This window comes from Psittacula echo (assembly GCF_963264785.1).
Source record: "Psittacula echo genome assembly, chromosome: 3".
Lineage (NCBI taxonomy): Eukaryota > Metazoa > Chordata > Aves > Psittaciformes > Psittacidae > Psittacula > Psittacula echo.
The window spans coordinates 6,537,920-6,556,629 of NC_137736.1; the positions used below are offsets into that span (position 1 = coordinate 6,537,920).

General features: G+C 39.1%; 1 protein-coding gene across 1 annotated transcript in view; it reads left to right on the top strand.

The window, feature by feature from the left end:
• Positions 1 to 1,257: 1,257 nt before the first annotated feature.
• CFAP91 (cilia and flagella associated protein 91) overlaps positions 1,258 to 18,710 on the top strand; it is a gene marked incomplete at both ends in the record, with an annotated part of 28,224 nt that continues 10,771 nt past the window's right edge. Inside the window, 13 exon segments of the mRNA XM_080612897.1 lie at positions 1,258 to 1,391; positions 3,329 to 3,335; positions 3,338 to 3,391; positions 3,395 to 3,444; positions 4,150 to 4,233; positions 5,798 to 5,854; positions 6,752 to 6,933; positions 7,653 to 7,830; positions 8,151 to 8,308; positions 8,567 to 8,749; positions 8,861 to 9,003; positions 14,869 to 14,985; positions 18,310 to 18,381. Of these exon segments, the coding sequence (XP_080469023.1) occupies positions 1,258 to 1,391; positions 3,329 to 3,335; positions 3,338 to 3,391; positions 3,395 to 3,444; positions 4,150 to 4,233; positions 5,798 to 5,854; positions 6,752 to 6,933; positions 7,653 to 7,830; positions 8,151 to 8,308; positions 8,567 to 8,749; positions 8,861 to 9,003; positions 14,869 to 14,985; positions 18,310 to 18,381 (1,419 nt within the window).

Genomic DNA, 18,710 nt, shown 5'->3' on the forward strand with positions numbered 1-18,710 from the left:
TTTTTTAAGAAACTTCTGGATGTCTCTAACCCCATTGTCTCAGTCTCTTTCTTACATCTACATGAAAAGAAAAGTGTGTTTGTCTGCCTCTCTGTAGAAAAATAAACACCTAGAGCTGGAAACATTACCTGTCATCACAGAGATCCTTGCAACAGTATGGCTGTGTTAACAGTGGAGGCCAGACAAAGTAAGGTGGCATACTGTCATTAATGTTGTCGTGTCCCAGGTGTGATGTTGTGAATGGGTATGGTGACAGACTCTGACTTGCATGAAACATGGTTTAAGCATATGAATCAGCAAGGGCACAGTGTGCAATTCAAAACTATGCAACTTTGAATTCATAATCTATAGGATCACAAAATGAGTGGACAGAGTTTGGGATAATATTAGTTTATAGGGTTTTCCAATGTCCTGAGGTTGAATTCCCTTTGAAGAGAAATGAAACAAAAATGCAGTCTCATGCACATCAAGCAGCTAGTCATAGTCGGGAGTCCAAACCTTCATCATCCAACACTCTCTTACACTCTGGTGAGTTAGTGTAGCTAGTCACTACTACCCTGTAGGCATCTAAGTTAGCACCAGATGAAATGAAAGGGGTGATTCACAGTTCAAATCTGATTTCAGGCTTTAAAGAAGCTCAAGCCAGTATAGCTACATCACTTCTACTTGAGTCATGATTGCAAAGATTTATTTGCAATAATAAATCTGGAGATTTAAGGCATATCTACCCGGGGAAATAAGTGCTTAAAAGGAAGGGTGTGGATTTTTAATGTGATGATTTTTGTGTGCTAACTCCCATGCAGGTATTTTTAACACAGGCTAAAATTGTTACAGTATAAAATAATGTAAATGGAATATGTTACTTCATTTCCAGAGCACACAAAATAGGAGGAAGCTACATGGGGTAATGTGCTAGAAGTTCACATCGCTGCACATTCACAGTTACTGCACACTAACTTTTTTATGTAACGAACCATTAGATCCTCAATTTTAAGTGTAAGTTTAGCACTGGAAAATAGCCAGAAGACGTATCTGTGCATCTGCTGCTAGTCTGGTATGCTCCACATCTTGAGAAGTACCACCTAACCAGCTGACATCATTAACATATGTATGCCTCCTTTCCCCATCTCAAATGTGTAGTTCTGTATATCACAGCAAGCTGAAATTCTGATCTCTTCACTGCTATTTGAAGTCAGTCACTGCCACTCTTCTTTGTGTCCACACAAACATTAGGTAAAGACACCAAGACTCAGAAGTATGTTTAGAACCTTGATCCATTTCCCAAGCTATGGTGTGTGGTTGGAAGGCAAAGATCCAGTACCTCCATTTATTGACCAGAGATGGAAAGGGAGTGCTCAGCAGCGCCTGGTGGCTCTTCAGCAGCTTGCTGCGTAAGTGTTCTATGGATGATTTAAAAAAACATGCAAACAAACCCAACAAAACCCCATGCACACTGAAGTGGAAATGACTGCAATTTGCTCCTACTTACATTTCCCTTGAAATGAAGAGATTGCAGCTGTTGTGAAGTATGGTTGCCCATCTGTTTCTTACAGGGTGGATGTTGCACATTTCTTCATCCTTGTGTTATCTGCTTTGCAGCGGTTGCTGGGAAAGGGAAGAGAGTTATTTCAATCTTAAAGATCAGATAAGTTATGAAGACTTCAATGACTCATGTGTTACTTCAGCGGGAGCTGTTTCTTCTTAGTCCAGTGCAGGTTTTAACCAGCACAGTTGCAGCTGGTTAGATTGCTTTTGCTGCTCATTCAAGGGTGTACGAGGCCTGAACCAGGACACCGCATTTTTAGTGCAGGAGAGTCTTAGTTAAACTTTCTCCTGGCATCACAATTTGGGCTTCTGATTCTGCAGATGTTAAAAAACAAACTTCCGTGTGTTTTGCTGCACTAGGTGTTCTTTGGAATCCCCTAGTAGCTGTATTCAAGATTGCAGGCATCAGCCTAGTTGTTTACAGAGGTTTTTGATGCATTAGCAAGCTAACTGTAGATCACAGGCTTTTCAGATGATGTGGGCTCTGGGGTTGCTGGTAGCTGAGTTCCAGCGCATGCCAGACAGTAATCAAAGATGGTTTCAGAGTGATACAGCACCTGGGTTTGTTCAGTTTTGAAAGCATATTCTTCTAATTTTCATAATAAAATAAGAATTTTTGAGCTTTTTTTTTTTTTACTATTATTTTAAGCATTTCACACTGTCCCCAGCACATGAAAACCTCAGTGGCTTTTTCTATTTTGACTGTTATTCTGTAACAAGAACTAATTTGACACCTGCACTGCTTTAAATTGATTTACATTTCAACAACATGTATTTGCAAAATGTCTTGTAATTAACAGAAAAAAAGAGAAATCCATCCCCTCTGCATGGATTGACAGTGTTGCTGATACAGAAGACAGCATATTTCCCAGCTGTCTTCTCAGTAGTTGCATTGCCTCTGCAAGGTTACCAGGAATAAGTGCCCATTTATTTCAGCAGAGTCAGCAAATACATGTCAAGGACATGCAAGAGGCAGGATCTGTGGAATAAAAAGGGCTGTTTCACTGGGTTCCCATTGTGCCTATAACTATACCGTAATAGGATGAACAGCTTATGCTAATAAAGTTAGATCATAAGAATAAGTGCCCACCTGTGCTGAATGAAACATAAACCCATCTGGAGAGAGCAACAGCCTGATCTGTGAAGAGTCAGCTAGTGGAACTAGCCATCAGCTCCATTATCTCATTTGAATTACAAACACAACTTCACAATAACAGGTTGATTAGTGCTAAGCAAGTATCTCAGGTTACTGCAGTGCATCCCAAAACATTTTCCTCTCTTTTGTTACATGATAGGACTGAAAGGCTGGGAAGAGATGACTTTAAACTTACCTTGGCAGTAAATTGTATGTTACAGGAGGTTAATGAAGCATATCTCTGTAGGCTTTGCTGTAATAGGTGGCCATACAGTGGCTCCTGAAGTTCCACAATGCATCTTGAAGGGCTTAGATGAGGTCTTTGAAGACAAGCGATCTCAGCATGAAATCCTCTGGTTTGATCCCAGCTGTCAAGCAATGTTATGTATTGTTAATTGTGTCTCTGTAAATACACCTCGTATTTAAAATTAGGCAATTGCAACCAGTTCCAGCACCCACAGTCCTGAGGTCAGATTTCTTAAAAGCTACCCAAAAAATGGTCTTACAAAAAACATGACCTTCAGGACTTGCCATATATATATAGCTTAAGGAAATTACTTATCTCGGTAGCATGGTATGGGCTTTTGGGTTTGGTTTTGCTTTGTTTTTAAAAAGGAACTTCAGTTTCTTGTCTTAACCACCTTGCAGGTTGAGAAGAGAGTAAGACTGGAGTATAAAGTGATTGTGAAATCAAATAGGAGTCCTGATGCATAGCTTTCAAAGGACTCAATTCTGCCCATTCTCTCACTGACTCCCTTAATGAGGTCTACCTCAGAGTCTTCTAAGACTTTAAAATAAAAGGCTCCAAGATGTTCTAGGGAAAAATTTAAACAGTCTGCCTGCTTTAAATTCAAAAATGGGGTAAAAAATGAAGAAAGACTGTTCTTGCAAAAGATATGGTTGTTCCAGCACAGGTTTTTGAAACATTCACGTGGTCATCCTTATTTTAGTCCTTTATTGGAGCATTCAAATTGAAATTGCTGATTCTAAAATATTTTGCATTTGCTCAAAATCTCTTCAGCTACTTTTGAAAGGTAGAAAGCGATAGTCTGCCCCTTTGTTCGTTGTACTCGTTTACACAGATTTTCTGTTATGGAAAGATTTTTATTCTTAAGGAAATGCGCTTGGTCTCCCCACTCCCAACAAAAGTAGTTAACAAGGCCAAGCATTTACAACTGGCAAATCCTCTTCATGACAAGCACATAGATAGTTTTATTAAAGGTGGCAAACGCCCGTTTCTTGCTCACACATAATGAGATATATATATAAAGTGTCAAACTGATTTGTTATTTAAGTATGAAAAAGCAAAATATAACAATTTCTCATATTAGTATATGAAAAATAAAAATATTATAATAATCTCAAAATATAATGAAGTAGAAAGATAATTAAAAAATAAGAAGGGCATAGTAAAAAGGTCAGAACTGCTCTGAATGTACTTAAATGATATCCTGTACTTTGGCTTTTAGAGCTCAATCTTCTCGTCAGCTACCTCAGATTGTGCATGAAGATCCTGAAGTCAGTGGAAGGAATCGCTACAAGTATTTTGCACAGTAAGGAATGACCTGATTTGAAACAGAGTTCAGAAGCTTTCTTTTGTGCAGTTTTAAAAGCACCTAAATAAATGCCAGAGCCTTATTTGTTTCAGTCCTTTGTGTCAGTTCTTTGATTGCTGCTATGGAAAACCTAAATAGTAACCAGATCTTAAATCACGAGGTCTTTTTAAATTCATGCTATGCCAGAATTTTCAGATAATGTTCAAGCAGAGCTGTTAGTATGTGTTATTTCACATGGTGCCTTCTCACCTTGGTATATACTTAAACTACAGCTCAAGGTAGCATGCTTAGTTTAAAATGAACTAGGTAGCAACAGCTAGGCAGCCTGTAAAGATTGCAAACCCATCCTAATTCTTCATACTAACTTCCTCACTAAGCCCTTAGCTGGTTAGCCTGTTCTTTAGCTCTCTACTGCATTTGCTGCCCTGCTATCAGTATTCATGCTAGCTAGTTTAAAATCATCTAGGTTCAGATAATGAGTCACCATATAAGCAATTATACCAAGCATTCTGTACTTCATTATTTGTAGAAAGCTCTGGGCTGTAGATCTTCCTACACAGAGGAAGAAGATGCTCACAAAGCCCTTGCGACATTCCAGACTTCTGCAAAGGTGCCTTCTTAAGAAGGAACCTTTTAACTCCCAGTTTCTGCCAGGAACAGAAAAGCAGCAAAGGGAATGCGTGATTAGCTTTCCATCAATATCCTCCATTGCAGAACTGCTCTGCTCCTTCCAGAGTGACACTGCAGATCACCAATGGACTCAAGATCTGAACCAATAGCTAGCGTATAAACATTGTTAACTTAGTCACATATTCTTTGAATCACATTCACTATTACAGACAGCAGGTATTGGCAATAGGTCCACTTTAAATATAAAAAAAAATGCCAAGCTGAATTAACTGAAGTTCTTTATGGATCCTTTAACAACAACAGAAGGACAAAGACGATGTTATCTTCTGCAATTTGAAATTAAAGTCTCTCAAAGGCTAAGGGAAAATGATAGTGAACTGCAATATGCAAACTATAAGAATGTCTAAGAAGGAATCATTACTATGTCATTGAGCCCATATTACTTTCAAGATAATTCGGAAAATACTGCAAAAAAAAAAAAGAGAAACAATCAATAAATGAGTTCAACCCAGCTTACCTTAGCAGCTGACGGTAGGAATTCATTTCAGGACTTACTTCAAGAAGTTATAAGAAAAAAAGCCCTCTCAAAAACCCAGAGTGGAAAAAAGTAAACTAATCAGTGAAGCATACACAAAATGTTGTGAACACACTTAAACCTAACCTCTTTTAATTATTGCCTTGTTTTGCAATTCCACTTTCTGCTTTGACAGAAGAACACACAGACGTACTGGTGAAACTTTCTCCGTTACTCCTTAGCTGTGAAAGATTTACTTAATGTTCAGGCACAGTTCATAAACATGCAACTACAGAACCTGAGATATGGAAAAATCAGTGTAACTCCATTGAAATTTGTGGACTGCAGTTCTTCTAAACCTTAATGATCTTTTATGCTCATGGTTGTTGTCTTACATTTGCATTCTCTCTCTTTCAGACCTCTCATCACTTCTTATAAGCTGCTTCCACTAAATATTACTTATTCAATGGCACAGTAAGTAGTGAGTTCCGGAACATTACTGTTGTAATGGGTCACATCTCACCAGAAAAAGACTGGTGAACTAGTTAGCTGGTGACCAGTATTTTTCATAATGAACCAACAGGAAAAACTTGTTAAAGAGGTAAGAGTTTGTTCACCATTGAGAATTCCTGACAAAACAGGTGATGAGTGTTTCAGAATTTGCTTGCTATACATGAGTAGTACTTTGTGTAAAGGTAAAGGACATGTGCCTCAAGTGTGTTACAATTATGTGGCCTGAAACAGAAAGCCAAGTGTGTCTGAGTACTAGTAGAGATACCAATGCAAGGAAGATTCTTCCCTACAGCAATATTGTTGGAAAGTCTTCTGATATTTTATTAAACTCTCTGTGATAGTTACAATACTGTTCAGTGATGTAGAGCACCCATGAAGGAGTCTGATGATGTTTTCAGTGGGGATCAAATTTTGAGGAGACGTAAGAAGATTCAGTTCCTAGTGGAGTCATGGACATTGCACATGCTTAGATCAAAACTGATTTTTTTGTTCTGGAATTGTTGAAAAGAGGATTATGTAAGCTAAATTGAAGCAGTCCTACTTCTAACGCTCAACCATTAGTTACTTCTTGTGTCCATTAAAAGCAATGCTTTAGAATGCATACATGGGGAAGACTTGCATGTGCTAACTTGTGAGAGCTGAAACAAGAAGATTTCTGGATTGTTTACATAAGGAGGGAGGTTACAGAGACTCAGTGTAGCCTCAGTCTGCTTTTACTAAAGACAATGGAGTTAACATCAATGGAAGCACAAACACATTTGGATATCCTACCTTTGACTTAGTGTTTCTGTTTTGTTTGTTGTTGTTTTTTTTTAAATGAATGTGACTAATGTTCTTCCATCTTGCATCTCTTTTTAGGACAGAGCGCTATGTTCATTCATTTACAGGAGACAGCAAGGTCTTTAGTCCCATCTTACGAACTTTGGGCACACAGACAGATTACAGAGATGGTGAAGCCCAGACGGATCCCTATTCCCCGGAATATGTAGTTCCTAGTGGCTCAGTCCCTGAACTTCTGACACTTGCTACACTCACTTGGGGTGAGTTGTGAAACTGAGATAAATTATAACAATCATATCACCTCTTTAGCAGGAGGTTCTTTGTTTTTTCAATGTCAGGTTTCAAGTCTATTGCCAGCTTTGACAGGCCTTTGTTGTCTTCCCTTGAGGCACATTATTTTATCCATTTTTTAAATAGGTATGGTATTTTCCCACTTACTAACACTGTTCTGGGGTAATTCATAAAGAGTTTTGATGTTACTCAATATGAAAAGTGTATATGTTTTACAGATACGAACTAGGAGCATTTTTTCCATTCACCTACCATTCTTCAGCTGTTCTGAGTTAAACATCAGTAGACATCAGTAAAAAACAGTATGAACACTGCTGCCCCAGAATATACCTGTGATTCTCATCTCCCACTGTCCCACCTCTGATAGTGATGAACACTGGACATGCCAAAGAAAGTGCTCGTTCTCAGAAAGTGCCTTCTTGGAAAAGCTTTTCCTCCTTTGCCACCTGCAGTAGAGGAATGAAGTGCTAGCGTTAATGTCAGCTAAGCTACAGCAAACGCAGGTCCTACCATTGCTCATACTGTAGAATTTTACTGGCCTTAGAAGTACTTACTTCGGGTTGTGGACAGTTCTTTTTGTGTTTAATGTGTGAGCTTGTGCCCATCCAGGCCTCTAATACTTTTTGTTGGTGGTTATTTGCTGGATTCACCATTCCCCTAAGGAGCTACTGTTTCTTGTCCCTGTAAGGTCGGGGTCTACCAGCAGGACTAGCTGAGGTGGAGATGATTGAACGCGCTCGGGAAAAACGTGCTTGGGAAGCAACTCTTCCAGCCATGGACAGTGCCTCAAATACTGAGAAGAGGAGGAAAATGATGGAGGATATGGAGAGGAAGGAATGGGCCTTTAGAGAACAGGAAATAGAAAAGTAGGAATCAAATTTTATTTTTTATTTCTTGAAATTATTGGCCGAATAGAAAAGGAACAAGAAGGTTTAGGGGATTGGCTGGAAGGTGCAAGTCTTTCATTTCTGTGCAAATCCCCTGATTTTGGGAAGCGACATATTTGCTAGATTTAATATAAGACACAGCTACCACAGTACTTTTCACCAGTACTAAACTCACTGATTAAATAGAAGATACACAGTATGAACTACATGTAAATTAGTCAGTGTGTAGTATTTGATGATGACAGCATTGCACTGAACACTGAAGAGTACAGTAGGTCATACCTGGCCTTTCCTTGCAGGTTGCAGGAAGTTCGACTGGAAGTCTTAAAGAAGCTGCTCTGGAGGCAAGAGGAGAATCAGAATGAGCTGATTGCCAAGCGCTTGGATGCCCACTGGCAAAATCGTCAGAAGGCTAAAGAAGAGAAAATGAAAAAGATTCAAAGTGACACTGCATTGAGTAAGTTTGAAAGGTGTGAGAGAGCAGTATGAGACTTAGTTTTCAGACAAGGCATTTGTATTTTCACAAGGTTGCAGTATTTATTCAAGATGAAAAAGGTTGCATCCACAGTATAGATATGCATGGCCAGCATTTGTTATGGTCAAACAGATCATGTTTTTATATTAGCTGGAAAAAGCTCTCATGGATTTCCAAAGGTATGGCTGGTTTAGAATGATTTGCTTGAAGAACCTTTTCACATTTGTATTTCTTTTCCAGTGCTCAGGAAACTGATAGCTAAGAGGAAGAATGTGATAGGGAAGCTGGAGAGACGAGATATCATCAAAGAGTGTATTGACTTTGCATCACAACCATACGCTCCTTTGTCTAGAACTGGTTATTTTCCAGACAACCATTCTGAACGTTACGTGGTAAAAAACTTCTATCTTAACACCTTTGCAGGTAAGGTATTTTGGAAGACTTAGTTTCTACGACATACTTGCTTAAAATATGAACAAGCCTCACATTCTCTCCTCATCACTCCAGTATTTAATCACTGTTTGTATTTCTTAGGACTGTGTGAATTGGAAGCATCTCTCCCAGATTCTGTCACCCAGGCCAAGATTAAAGCTCCAAAACCTAAGCAAACTATCACTAAGACTGGATACGTTAAAAAAGCAGCAAGGGTAGAGGTGGCACTGGCACAAGTTCACCAGGTATAGAGCTGCATCCAGCAGCATGTCAGTTCCTGTTAGATTTGAACTGCTCAAAAATGCAATTGGGAAGACGTGTAAGATTTCTCCCAATTTCCTGTGCTACATTCATACTGTTTGTAAGACAACTTCAAGGATAGAATGGATCAAACATTCAGACTGTTGTAGGAATGACCAGTACTGCTCTGCAACAGTCAGTCAGTCCTCTCTGTACTTCTGCTCCAGCCCTATAGAAAACAAGCATTGCTGCTTCTGTCTTCCTACAGATCAGTTGTTTGTATCAGAGCATATTATGTCAGTTGGAAATTCTCTCCTGCCATTTGCTCATTCTCATTTCTCCCTTCCTTTTGTAATGCACAAGTGGCAAGCCTATGGGTTACGCTGTCAAAGTGCTAATAATTAAGTAAACCAAATGTGGATTCATATTCTAAAAATTCTGTCCATTTTAAAAAATGTACATTTTTAAGTACATATTGTAAAAACACCTGCAGCAAAACATGATTGAAATGACCTCACTCATAAAGATGGATGAGAACGGTGGATGCACAGCACTGTTGTTCCCTAACAACAGCATCTGATTTCCAAACATGCTAATAGTTTTTTTGCATCTTAATTTGTCATGACTGTTCATGCAGATGAGGTGTCCACATATATGCAATTAACCACTGGGGAAAGAAGTGCCTCATTTGCATCTACAATCACAATACTTATAAATTACATGTACTTTTAAGTATGCTTCTTGTGATGCTTTTGAGGGCTACCTTTTTAAAAATATCAGGCATATTCTTGGCTGGCTGCTGTATCTCTGAAAAATATTGAATTTCATTTGTAAAGCTTGGCAACTTCTGCTTCATTTAGTGAAGAAATATTTCATGATTGCAAATTATGTGTATAGCTTTCTTGCTTTAGTGTAATTAATAATGCTGTCAATGGTGACAGTTACTTTCTGCTAACAAATTTGAAATTGAAATTTTGTTCCAAAGAATCAATCATATTACCTCCAACTGAAGTTCCACTGGATCTTGTCAAAGATGAAACATCGCCTCTGATTATGATTCACAAAGAAAAATATCAAGATCTTGAGTACTACAGGAGTTGTTGAAGATCTAAGGACATTAATTCACAACAGATTTAGAGCCAAAGACGCAGTAGGATCGAAGGGGTTTGAGTCTGGCCGATTTTTGCATAAAATTCCAGTAGTGGCTAGGTATAACCTGGATCCTAACACAGTTCTCATAGGCAGCAAAATGTTAGCCCAAGCTTGCAGAGCTGAATTCTGTTTGTTCAAAATACTTCTTGAGGTTTGAAAGTATGCCCTAATGCTGGCTGCTTACACAGTAATGTCTCTTCAAAGTAAAATTGGTGACCAAAGGGAGATAAAATGCAGAACAAAAGCAGGCAATTCTGCGTATTTTCTTTTCTCAATCAATGTAGATCACCTGTTCTACATTGATTCTGCCAGCTGAGGGACTAATGTAGCTAATACTCATTTCCCCACCATAAAAAGGCGAAATGTATGTTCTTTTAAAATCACAAAGCATCTTCTTTGCAGGAAAAGATGATAAATCCACTATGAAAATCTACCTGCTGCTTTTAGATATACAGAAGTAGACACCAGACCAGTTGGTCCAGATAAGAAGAAAGTACCGACACTGAAACACCCAGACTGCCTCAGCCACTCTTACGTTTAACCAAACTTTTCTGTTCAGAGCCATATGAAATTGCTGCCCTAATTAGCACTTGAGCTTTGTGGTGCTGTCACTGGTCACTTCTCCCATCAGCGTCTTTTGCATCTTAAGTTTGGTGGCTGTAGTATGTTCTGGCTTAGCAGGGCCTCTCTGACAGATCCACCTCATTAGGTACTGGAGCTGTTAAGAGCAGGGCAGTAAAGGGTGCAGAGCACTTGAGTTAACAGAGTTTAGCAGAATCCTCCTGCTGTCTGACAACTTGGCTTAAGCAGTCCCAATTGTGCCAACAACCTCCATCAAACACAGCATGAAGGAGGTTTAAACCAGGCAATTAGGGATCATCTTAGAAGAGTACTGTGTTTTCTTGCATTATTTCTATAGCTGAGCAGCTAGACAAGTTTTCTCTACAAAAGCCTCTTTTTAGTGCTGTCCTTGCACACTTAATCTACACATTTTCTCCCATAGTCTTAGAAATAAAGCAGAACTCTAGAAAATTCAGAGAGTACACAGTGATCTATCAGTGGAATTAGTTTATTTTCTCTGGATAAGCTCTTGAAGGAGGTGGCAGATAGAGGCAGAATGCTAGATTTTGGCCTCAGAAGTAATTAATAAAGGAATTTTCCAAGGCTTTCTTCTCTGGCCGAACAAGTGGCAAGATGAACTAGCCCTCCTCATTGTGTTTCTCTTGGTTTGCCATATTGAGGGTTTTCCTAATCTTAAAGCTTGTAAAAAGGGCTAAGCAATTATTCAAGAAGTACAAAAAGGACCTGTGTCCTCTTGAGATTAACAGCTTCTTTCAGACTTGAAACTAAGCCAAAAATAAGCAGGTTTAGAAGCAGACTTCTTGAGGACCATCCTGACAACTTTTGCAGTATTATGTACACTCAGAATTCAGAATTCTCTGAAACAAGAGAACGTGGCAAAACCAGGAGTGACCCAAGGTTCACTGTAAAAGCAACAATCTATATCTTAAGCCAGATCTGTAAAAGGACAAGGAAAGCTAGCTGCTAGCCAGCGCAGATGACAGTACTTTAAGGAATGTGAGCCATTACACAGCCAGCCTTCTGTGAAAATCCAAGGTATTGAGGAGATAGCATACTGATATAACTAATATAGTATTACTATAGTAATAGAAAAGCAATGCAACTAGGTAACTGAATACACCAAGGGACAGAGGAGGTGCTAGAAGAAATCCCAGTGTAGAACAATATGTGATTTCAGGCTGACCCTCTATGCCCTGTTGTCTCAAGAGGGGTAAAGAGTCAGGTAGTTTTGAAGTGCTGGATCAAGATGATGTCAGAACAAAGAACCTCTCACCTCAACATTAAGTGCAACTCTCATCACATCTGTTTTCCTTTATCTGGTTGCTGGAAGGAGGTGGGGAAGTAGAGAAAGGGACAAGAATGTCTCTGGAGATCTCTGCCAACTTCAAAGCATAGGAAAACCTGTTCAAGCAGTTATTTCATCAAGACCAGATCTCCATACAGCGTTAGCTGGCTCATGCTCAGACGAAGTTCTAAGAGCTATTGTGTCAGTCTTGATCATCTGAGATGCAGCACCCATGCTGCATTGCAAAGTAGGTAGTCAGTCCATCCTTGATGATCTCACCGTCTTCATTCATGGGCAAAAAGGAAGAAAGAAAAACATGACTATATACTCTGTGCTGTACATGAAAATAAAATACCCCCAGTGTCTTGTGAAGAGTATCAGAGAGAAAATGAGGAAGGAATCTAAAGAATGATTTCTTTGAACAGAGAAGAGTTTCTCAAGCCATTATCCTGTGAAGAGTCCTGCTTCTATTAAAAGCTAGCAAAGAAGCTAAGGTGTATGGCCAAAAAGCATAGGTGCCATTTGCTCTTCATTGCACTTGCCAGGAAGAGGAGGTGAATTGGGTGGGCCTTCACTGTCCAGTCCAACCAGACTATACCATGACTCTGAACCTACTACCTGAAAAAAACAGTGTAGTCTATCTCAGAAAAATTAGTGTGTGATATGTAGGCAGTAACATTTTAAATGTGGTGTTCAGAAATTCGGCACTTTTTAAAGCAAGTATTTTACAGAGATTCTTGGGCCCTGGCCTCCCCATGTTGAAAAATGGAAACTTGTTAAGTTAGGCAGAACCAGTTAATGCAAACCCCCTTATTTTCTTTTTCTACATTAAAGTAATAAAATAACTTAAAGCCTCAGATTAGAGAAAGCAAATGGTGAGCATTTTTGACTTGGTAAAGATAGCAAAGCAGGCAGTAGACTGTGCTGACATGAAAACATAAACCCACTTCTAGGAGCTGCAGTATTTCTCAAATCTACATTGATAAGAACTCCCTCTTGTCAGAAGTGCTCATAGATTTTTCTGACTTTAAAAGTTGCTGTTCTGGTTGTATTTTGTTGTTCTGGTTAGCAAGAAATATTTTGGAAGGCTAAGGTTTTATTAGGAAAATAATTATGAATGCAACATTGTGCTAACAAACATAGGAGCCATTGTTTTCAGAAGAACCACAACTACAGCAGCTTTTTTCTTTCAATTTCCACCCCCATCATGCAGAACACCTTATAAATCATAGCAAGCACTGTTACAATCTTCATGCCAGAGAGCTCCAATGTCATCAGATACAAGAAACAGTTCAGAAAAATCTCTCAACTTTTTTGAGCTTTAACCATTTCACATGGCTTATAAGCAGTTTATAGGCCTTGATTCTTGCATTATTAACATGGTCCATTTCAGAAGTTTTCAATAAGAAAGCATTTTATCCCCTCCACCTAGAAATCTCTCTCCCTTTCTGAAGCAGTTAATGATCCTGGCTTGAAAGGTCAGATCCAGTATGCAAGAGGAGTCCTGTACAACAACCACTGGAGTTTCAAAGCTTCATTAATTTCACTATTAAATTCTTTGCAAGTGCCATTGATTTCCTGTTACTGGAGAGAGAAATTCAGCATGGGATTTTTCTCTTAAGGTTTTCTTTGGTTTCCATCTCTAGTGAAATACTGTATTTGAACATTTGAAAGAGAGCAATAAAAGTAAAAGGGAGCATTTTTCCTTGCTGGAATTTATTTGTTCTTTCAGTAGTAAAGAGTATAGATCCAACCCATATAGTAGGAGGATTATAATTTTGAAGGAGCTTTAAAAGTACTTACTCTATTCCCTTTCTTTTATGAGCAGATCTGTGATGTCCTACAGGAGGCAAGCGTTGCCATGCAGTTAGAAATGATTATCTCAATCTCTTGTTCTAAGCACCCTCTGATGGGAAGTTGGTGGGACTTTGGCTCTCTAAACAGCTTGGAAACATCTTGAAAGAGTTGAGGCTGTGGTGGCATTTCCACTCCTAGCCTGCTTTGGCTGACAAGGTTTGGCCTCTGCCACCAAATAGCTGCAAGCCAGATAAACCCCACTGTTAATAAGCTTGTGGAGTTTCTTAGGAGAAAGAAGTTCTCAGGCAAGTTACTTTCCTGTTCACCCTTAATCCACCCATACAGCTGCTGTGGGTGCCTCTGGGCTGCTAGGCTGTTGCAGATGAGCATTTCTAGCCCACAGTAATAAGCATTATACCTATAGTTAAAGGCAAAGAGTGATAACCATCTTGTAGAGACACGTAAACTGTAATTAAATTGTGATATTCCTACCCATTTTTCATGTTCTGAAAGCATCTCTGTCTTACAGGAGAATAATCAACGTTTTTGTCATTGCATAAGGAAAGTAACATAAACAACTGCCTCTGCTTGCATATGGGTCAGTGTTTAATTGGTTCAGTAAGATTCCTATTTTAAAATGAGAAAAAAAATCTGAAATATGCTTTTACTTAAAAATTACTTAAGAATTTACTTAAGAATGTATTATATTAGACATTAAGTTCATACCAAATTTAGATTAATTTTAGGTGACTCACCCAATGCAATTGCTGATGACTTACTTGGAAATATAGTAAAATAATTCTTGCTTCCTTCTTACATATGATTTTGAAGTTCCCATCAGTATCTTCTGACCATCGAATATCCTCAGCTACTGACCATATTCAGTTTTTCAGTTGATGTACAGTAAGAAATAGAAGCCACAAGCCTGCAAAGTGCAAAATACTTTTAGCTCCCTTGTAGCCAGTGTGATTTGCAACAGTCAGCATCTAGAGGACTGGCCTTATTGTGGTGTGCTATCTAGCCCAGTTCTGATTACATCATATGTCTATTCCAGGCACTACTGGAGAAGAAGGAAGTCAAGGAGCTGAAGAAGAAGCCCCTCCCTTTACTTCAAAAAGTAGAAAAGCCTGTTCCTCGACCACCCATTCCAATCCTGGAAAAGCCATCAGTTGTAAGTGGGCTGGTTTTAGCACTTTTTTCCCTATTGATCCCTGATCGTTTCCTACCTAGTGGTTAAAGAAATGCCAAGACAGGGAAAGAAGGAAGCTTCATCTTTTTTGTGTATACTAATGTTAGAAATAGCCATCACTATTTCTCAAAACTCTCTTAGTCTCTCTTTACTCTATAAAGATAATAGCAGCTGAAGAATTGAAAATCTTACAATAGCTGTGGCCAAATCCTTAATAGACTTTATTTTATAAAGACATAAATTAATAGATGTTATTTCCTTGTCCTAGGGGAACAAAAAGGCAGATGATGATGATGTTGATAGTGATAATGGTGATTATTATTACTACTACTCAGTGTATTCCAACCTTCTGATCTGACAACACCATCGTACTCCAGCGGAGCAGTTAAGTTTAGTCCCATTGAACTCAGTGAAACTTCGGGTGCTTAGCACTGAGCATGCACTTCATTAATTTGCAGGATGCAGTCTTTGATGAGCCTGCTGCAGTTCACAAAAAAGGATTCTTCTACAGAGACTGAAATAGCAGTAATGATGTGTCATGGGGGATGTGATATGCTGTAGGAAAAAAACAGCTTTTTAAGGGAGCTGCAACTTCTTTTCCTTTCTTAAAGTAACATACTTAAGAGGTGGCTGCCCCAGTGGATTGCCTTGTCTGGTTATTAACACCATTTTCATGATGTAGTAAGAATCAGACACAGTTACCATTTAAACTTGTGAATTTAAGAGAATCACACAACCATGAAAGTGAGAAAGAGAATGTCTTATTAGATCATCCATGCTGTCTTCCTTTGTGCAGTATGGTGTCCTATGTTTTATACAGTCTATTTTAAGATGACTGAAACAGGAATGTCTCCTTGGGAAGAGCTTTCCACAGCTTTACTACCTCCTAGGCATTAGATATTGTATTGCAGTGCTAGATTTACACTGTTCAGATTTAGCAGTTTAGCAGATTTTTGAGTACTTCCAGGTAGCATGAAAAGAAATCAGAAAGATTTATCCTCCAGTTGTAGTCATTTTTGAGCATGTTTACAGATTAGGGGTTATTTAAGTAAACATTATAAGGGTTTTTGTTGCAGTACAATGGAATTCTACCTAAATGAATTCTGTCAACATTTATTTTATTTTCAAGTGTTTTATGTGTGAACACATAAAGAGTAGTGCTCTCCAGTGAAGCTCCATCTGTAAAACCAGGCCACTTCAGCCACTGAAGAGCAGCACTAACATCTCCTGCCTTGCAGAATCCAAGTAGGGTTTCTCCTACCAGCTGGCTGCAAGGAGCCGTGAAAGCAAGGCTCTCCTCTCTTGTTAATGTTTTTCTTCCTGCCATACACACTTACAAGTACCAACTGTTAAGTGCAGCAGGCTCTTCCCACTGGAGTTGAGGATCTTGAAAGGAAAGTGTGCCAGAGTGACAGGCAGGTGACATGGGCCACAAAGGGCATAAAAGAAAGTGGAGATAATGGAGGCACTACTGCAGGCCTCTTCAACTCCTTTCCCCCAGTCATTTCTTATGCACTTACTAGCCACAACAAGCTCACGGAGTGCCTTTGGATTCCTTCACTGTTTTATCACTTTCTCCCAGCCCCCTCTAGTTTTCAGCCTGCTCCTAGAGCCTTCTATATCCTTAATTCACCCTGCTTTTAGTAATTTTTTTAATTTTTTCCCTGCAGGGCATGATAGGCTTTCCATCTCCCCTCCTTCTCTCCTGCTGGTCTGTAGCAAGCAGATGGGCAGATGGAGAAGCTGATGATTGCCCTTGCTAAGGCATCATTTGCAGCACTGAACAACAGAAGTACAGAAACACGCATCTCACAAAAATTAGAACCAAATCTTAGTTTAAATCAAACCAAGCAGTTTGGCTTACCTGTCCAGTATATTTCTATCTCCGTATCCAAAGCTTTGTCCTGAAGGGATTTCACCCTGGAGCCAGGTGATGTGGTAATATTTAGCTCTCTAACTGGACTGGAAATTCATCCCTTCTTTCCAGTGAAAAAGAACATACCAAGTTGTATGGTAGTCCATGGGCTAGTCCTGTTTTGCTCCTCCTGGGTGGTGATGGGAAAGGCAGGAAAACTTAATCTTCAACACCTAAGAAAAAACAGATACTGAGATTCAAGCCCACAGCACTTCTCTCATCCCACGCTCTTCCCTGTTTTTCTGACACTTCTAAAATACCAAATTTCAATGCAGACCTCATATGCTCTTTATTAAAAAAAATTCCTTGCAATTTTTAGATCTCTTTTTATCTTTCTTAGGTACCCAATGGGCTTTTTCTTTCTGCTACTGTCAACTCCAGACTAGAAGATCCCTCAGCAACAAAAAGTGTTGTCAGCTACACCTCCTCTATTTAAAATAAGCTCGCTCCTTCCTTCCATCTCCTTCCTTGTTTTTCTTTCCTTGTTTTTCTTTCCTTCCTTCCTTCTGTTCTCTTTTCCACTATGCTTCGTCATTTTTCCAAGTTGGTACCAGGGGAAGTTCAGGTTAGATATAAGGAAGAAGTTCTTTACTGTGAGGGTGATGAGGCACTGGAACAGGCTGCCCAAAGCAGTGGTGAATGCTCCATCCCTGGCAGTGTTCAAGGCCAGGTTGGACAGAGTCTTGGGTGACATGGTCTAGTGTGAGGTGTCCCTGCTCATGGCAGGGGATTGGAACTAGATGATCTTAAGGGCCTTTCCAATCCTAACCATTCTATGATTCTATGATCAGTCACACAATGCTAGATCAATAAACCTCTTGAAGAGACAAATCACAATACAATGTAATTAATTTTACTTCCAAACTATCACTTTCTGGGTCTTGCATTAACTGAGTTACTCTGATAAATGTCAACACTGGAATAAATATAAAAAAAATAATTCATATGTTCCCTTTTAATTCTATCCCTTTATTTATGGTTAACAGATTTTTTCAATAATAATTCTATACCCTTAGTGTCTTGACCTGTTAAATTAAAGTAGCTGATGCTCATTTTGCAAACTCAGTCAAGTTACAAATAGTGCTTGTAATGCATATGGTAATTTTCTCCATCAGCATCTCCTGATCATTAGTTACTCATCTCTAAAGACCCTCTAAAATCTCAAAGTGAATCTAATTATACAGCCTTTATTCCCCATCTCTTGTAAAACATGGAAGTATGTATTATTCTGAGTCACTTTCCCTAGAAATTAGAAGATGGGTGTTCAGAAACAACTGAGAAAAAGCTGGGTATAAGTTAGAGTTTTTGATAGTCAGATGGATAATCTATAGAAATCTCAGTCTCCAAAGAAATAATCAATTACTGTGGGGATATTTGTTGTGTTTTGGCAGGAGGAAGAGGAAACAGAACTGGCAGTGATTTGTCTGCAGCAGTTGCTCCGAGGCAGGGCTATTCAGAACATGGTATTCTGTGTTTCTTTGTTTATGTGTCCCTTCAGAGTGATGGAGGGAATGATTGAAAGCATGTTTGCAATCTTTCTTCCACAGCATTAATCAAGGGTAATGAGGCTTCTACAGCATATCCTCCTGTATGTTGTCTGGAGTTCCTTAAGGGTGAAGTCTTTGGTCTCCAGCCGAAATTTCTTACAGGAACTTCTAGGTTCCTACTCATGTCTGTGAGTGTCTCCCAGTTCCTGCCATTCCATACACTCAGCTCTTTAATTAGATGCTTCATAGCAGAATTATTCAAAGGGAAAATTCTAGACTAGATCTGGGCCGTGAGTACATTTTGC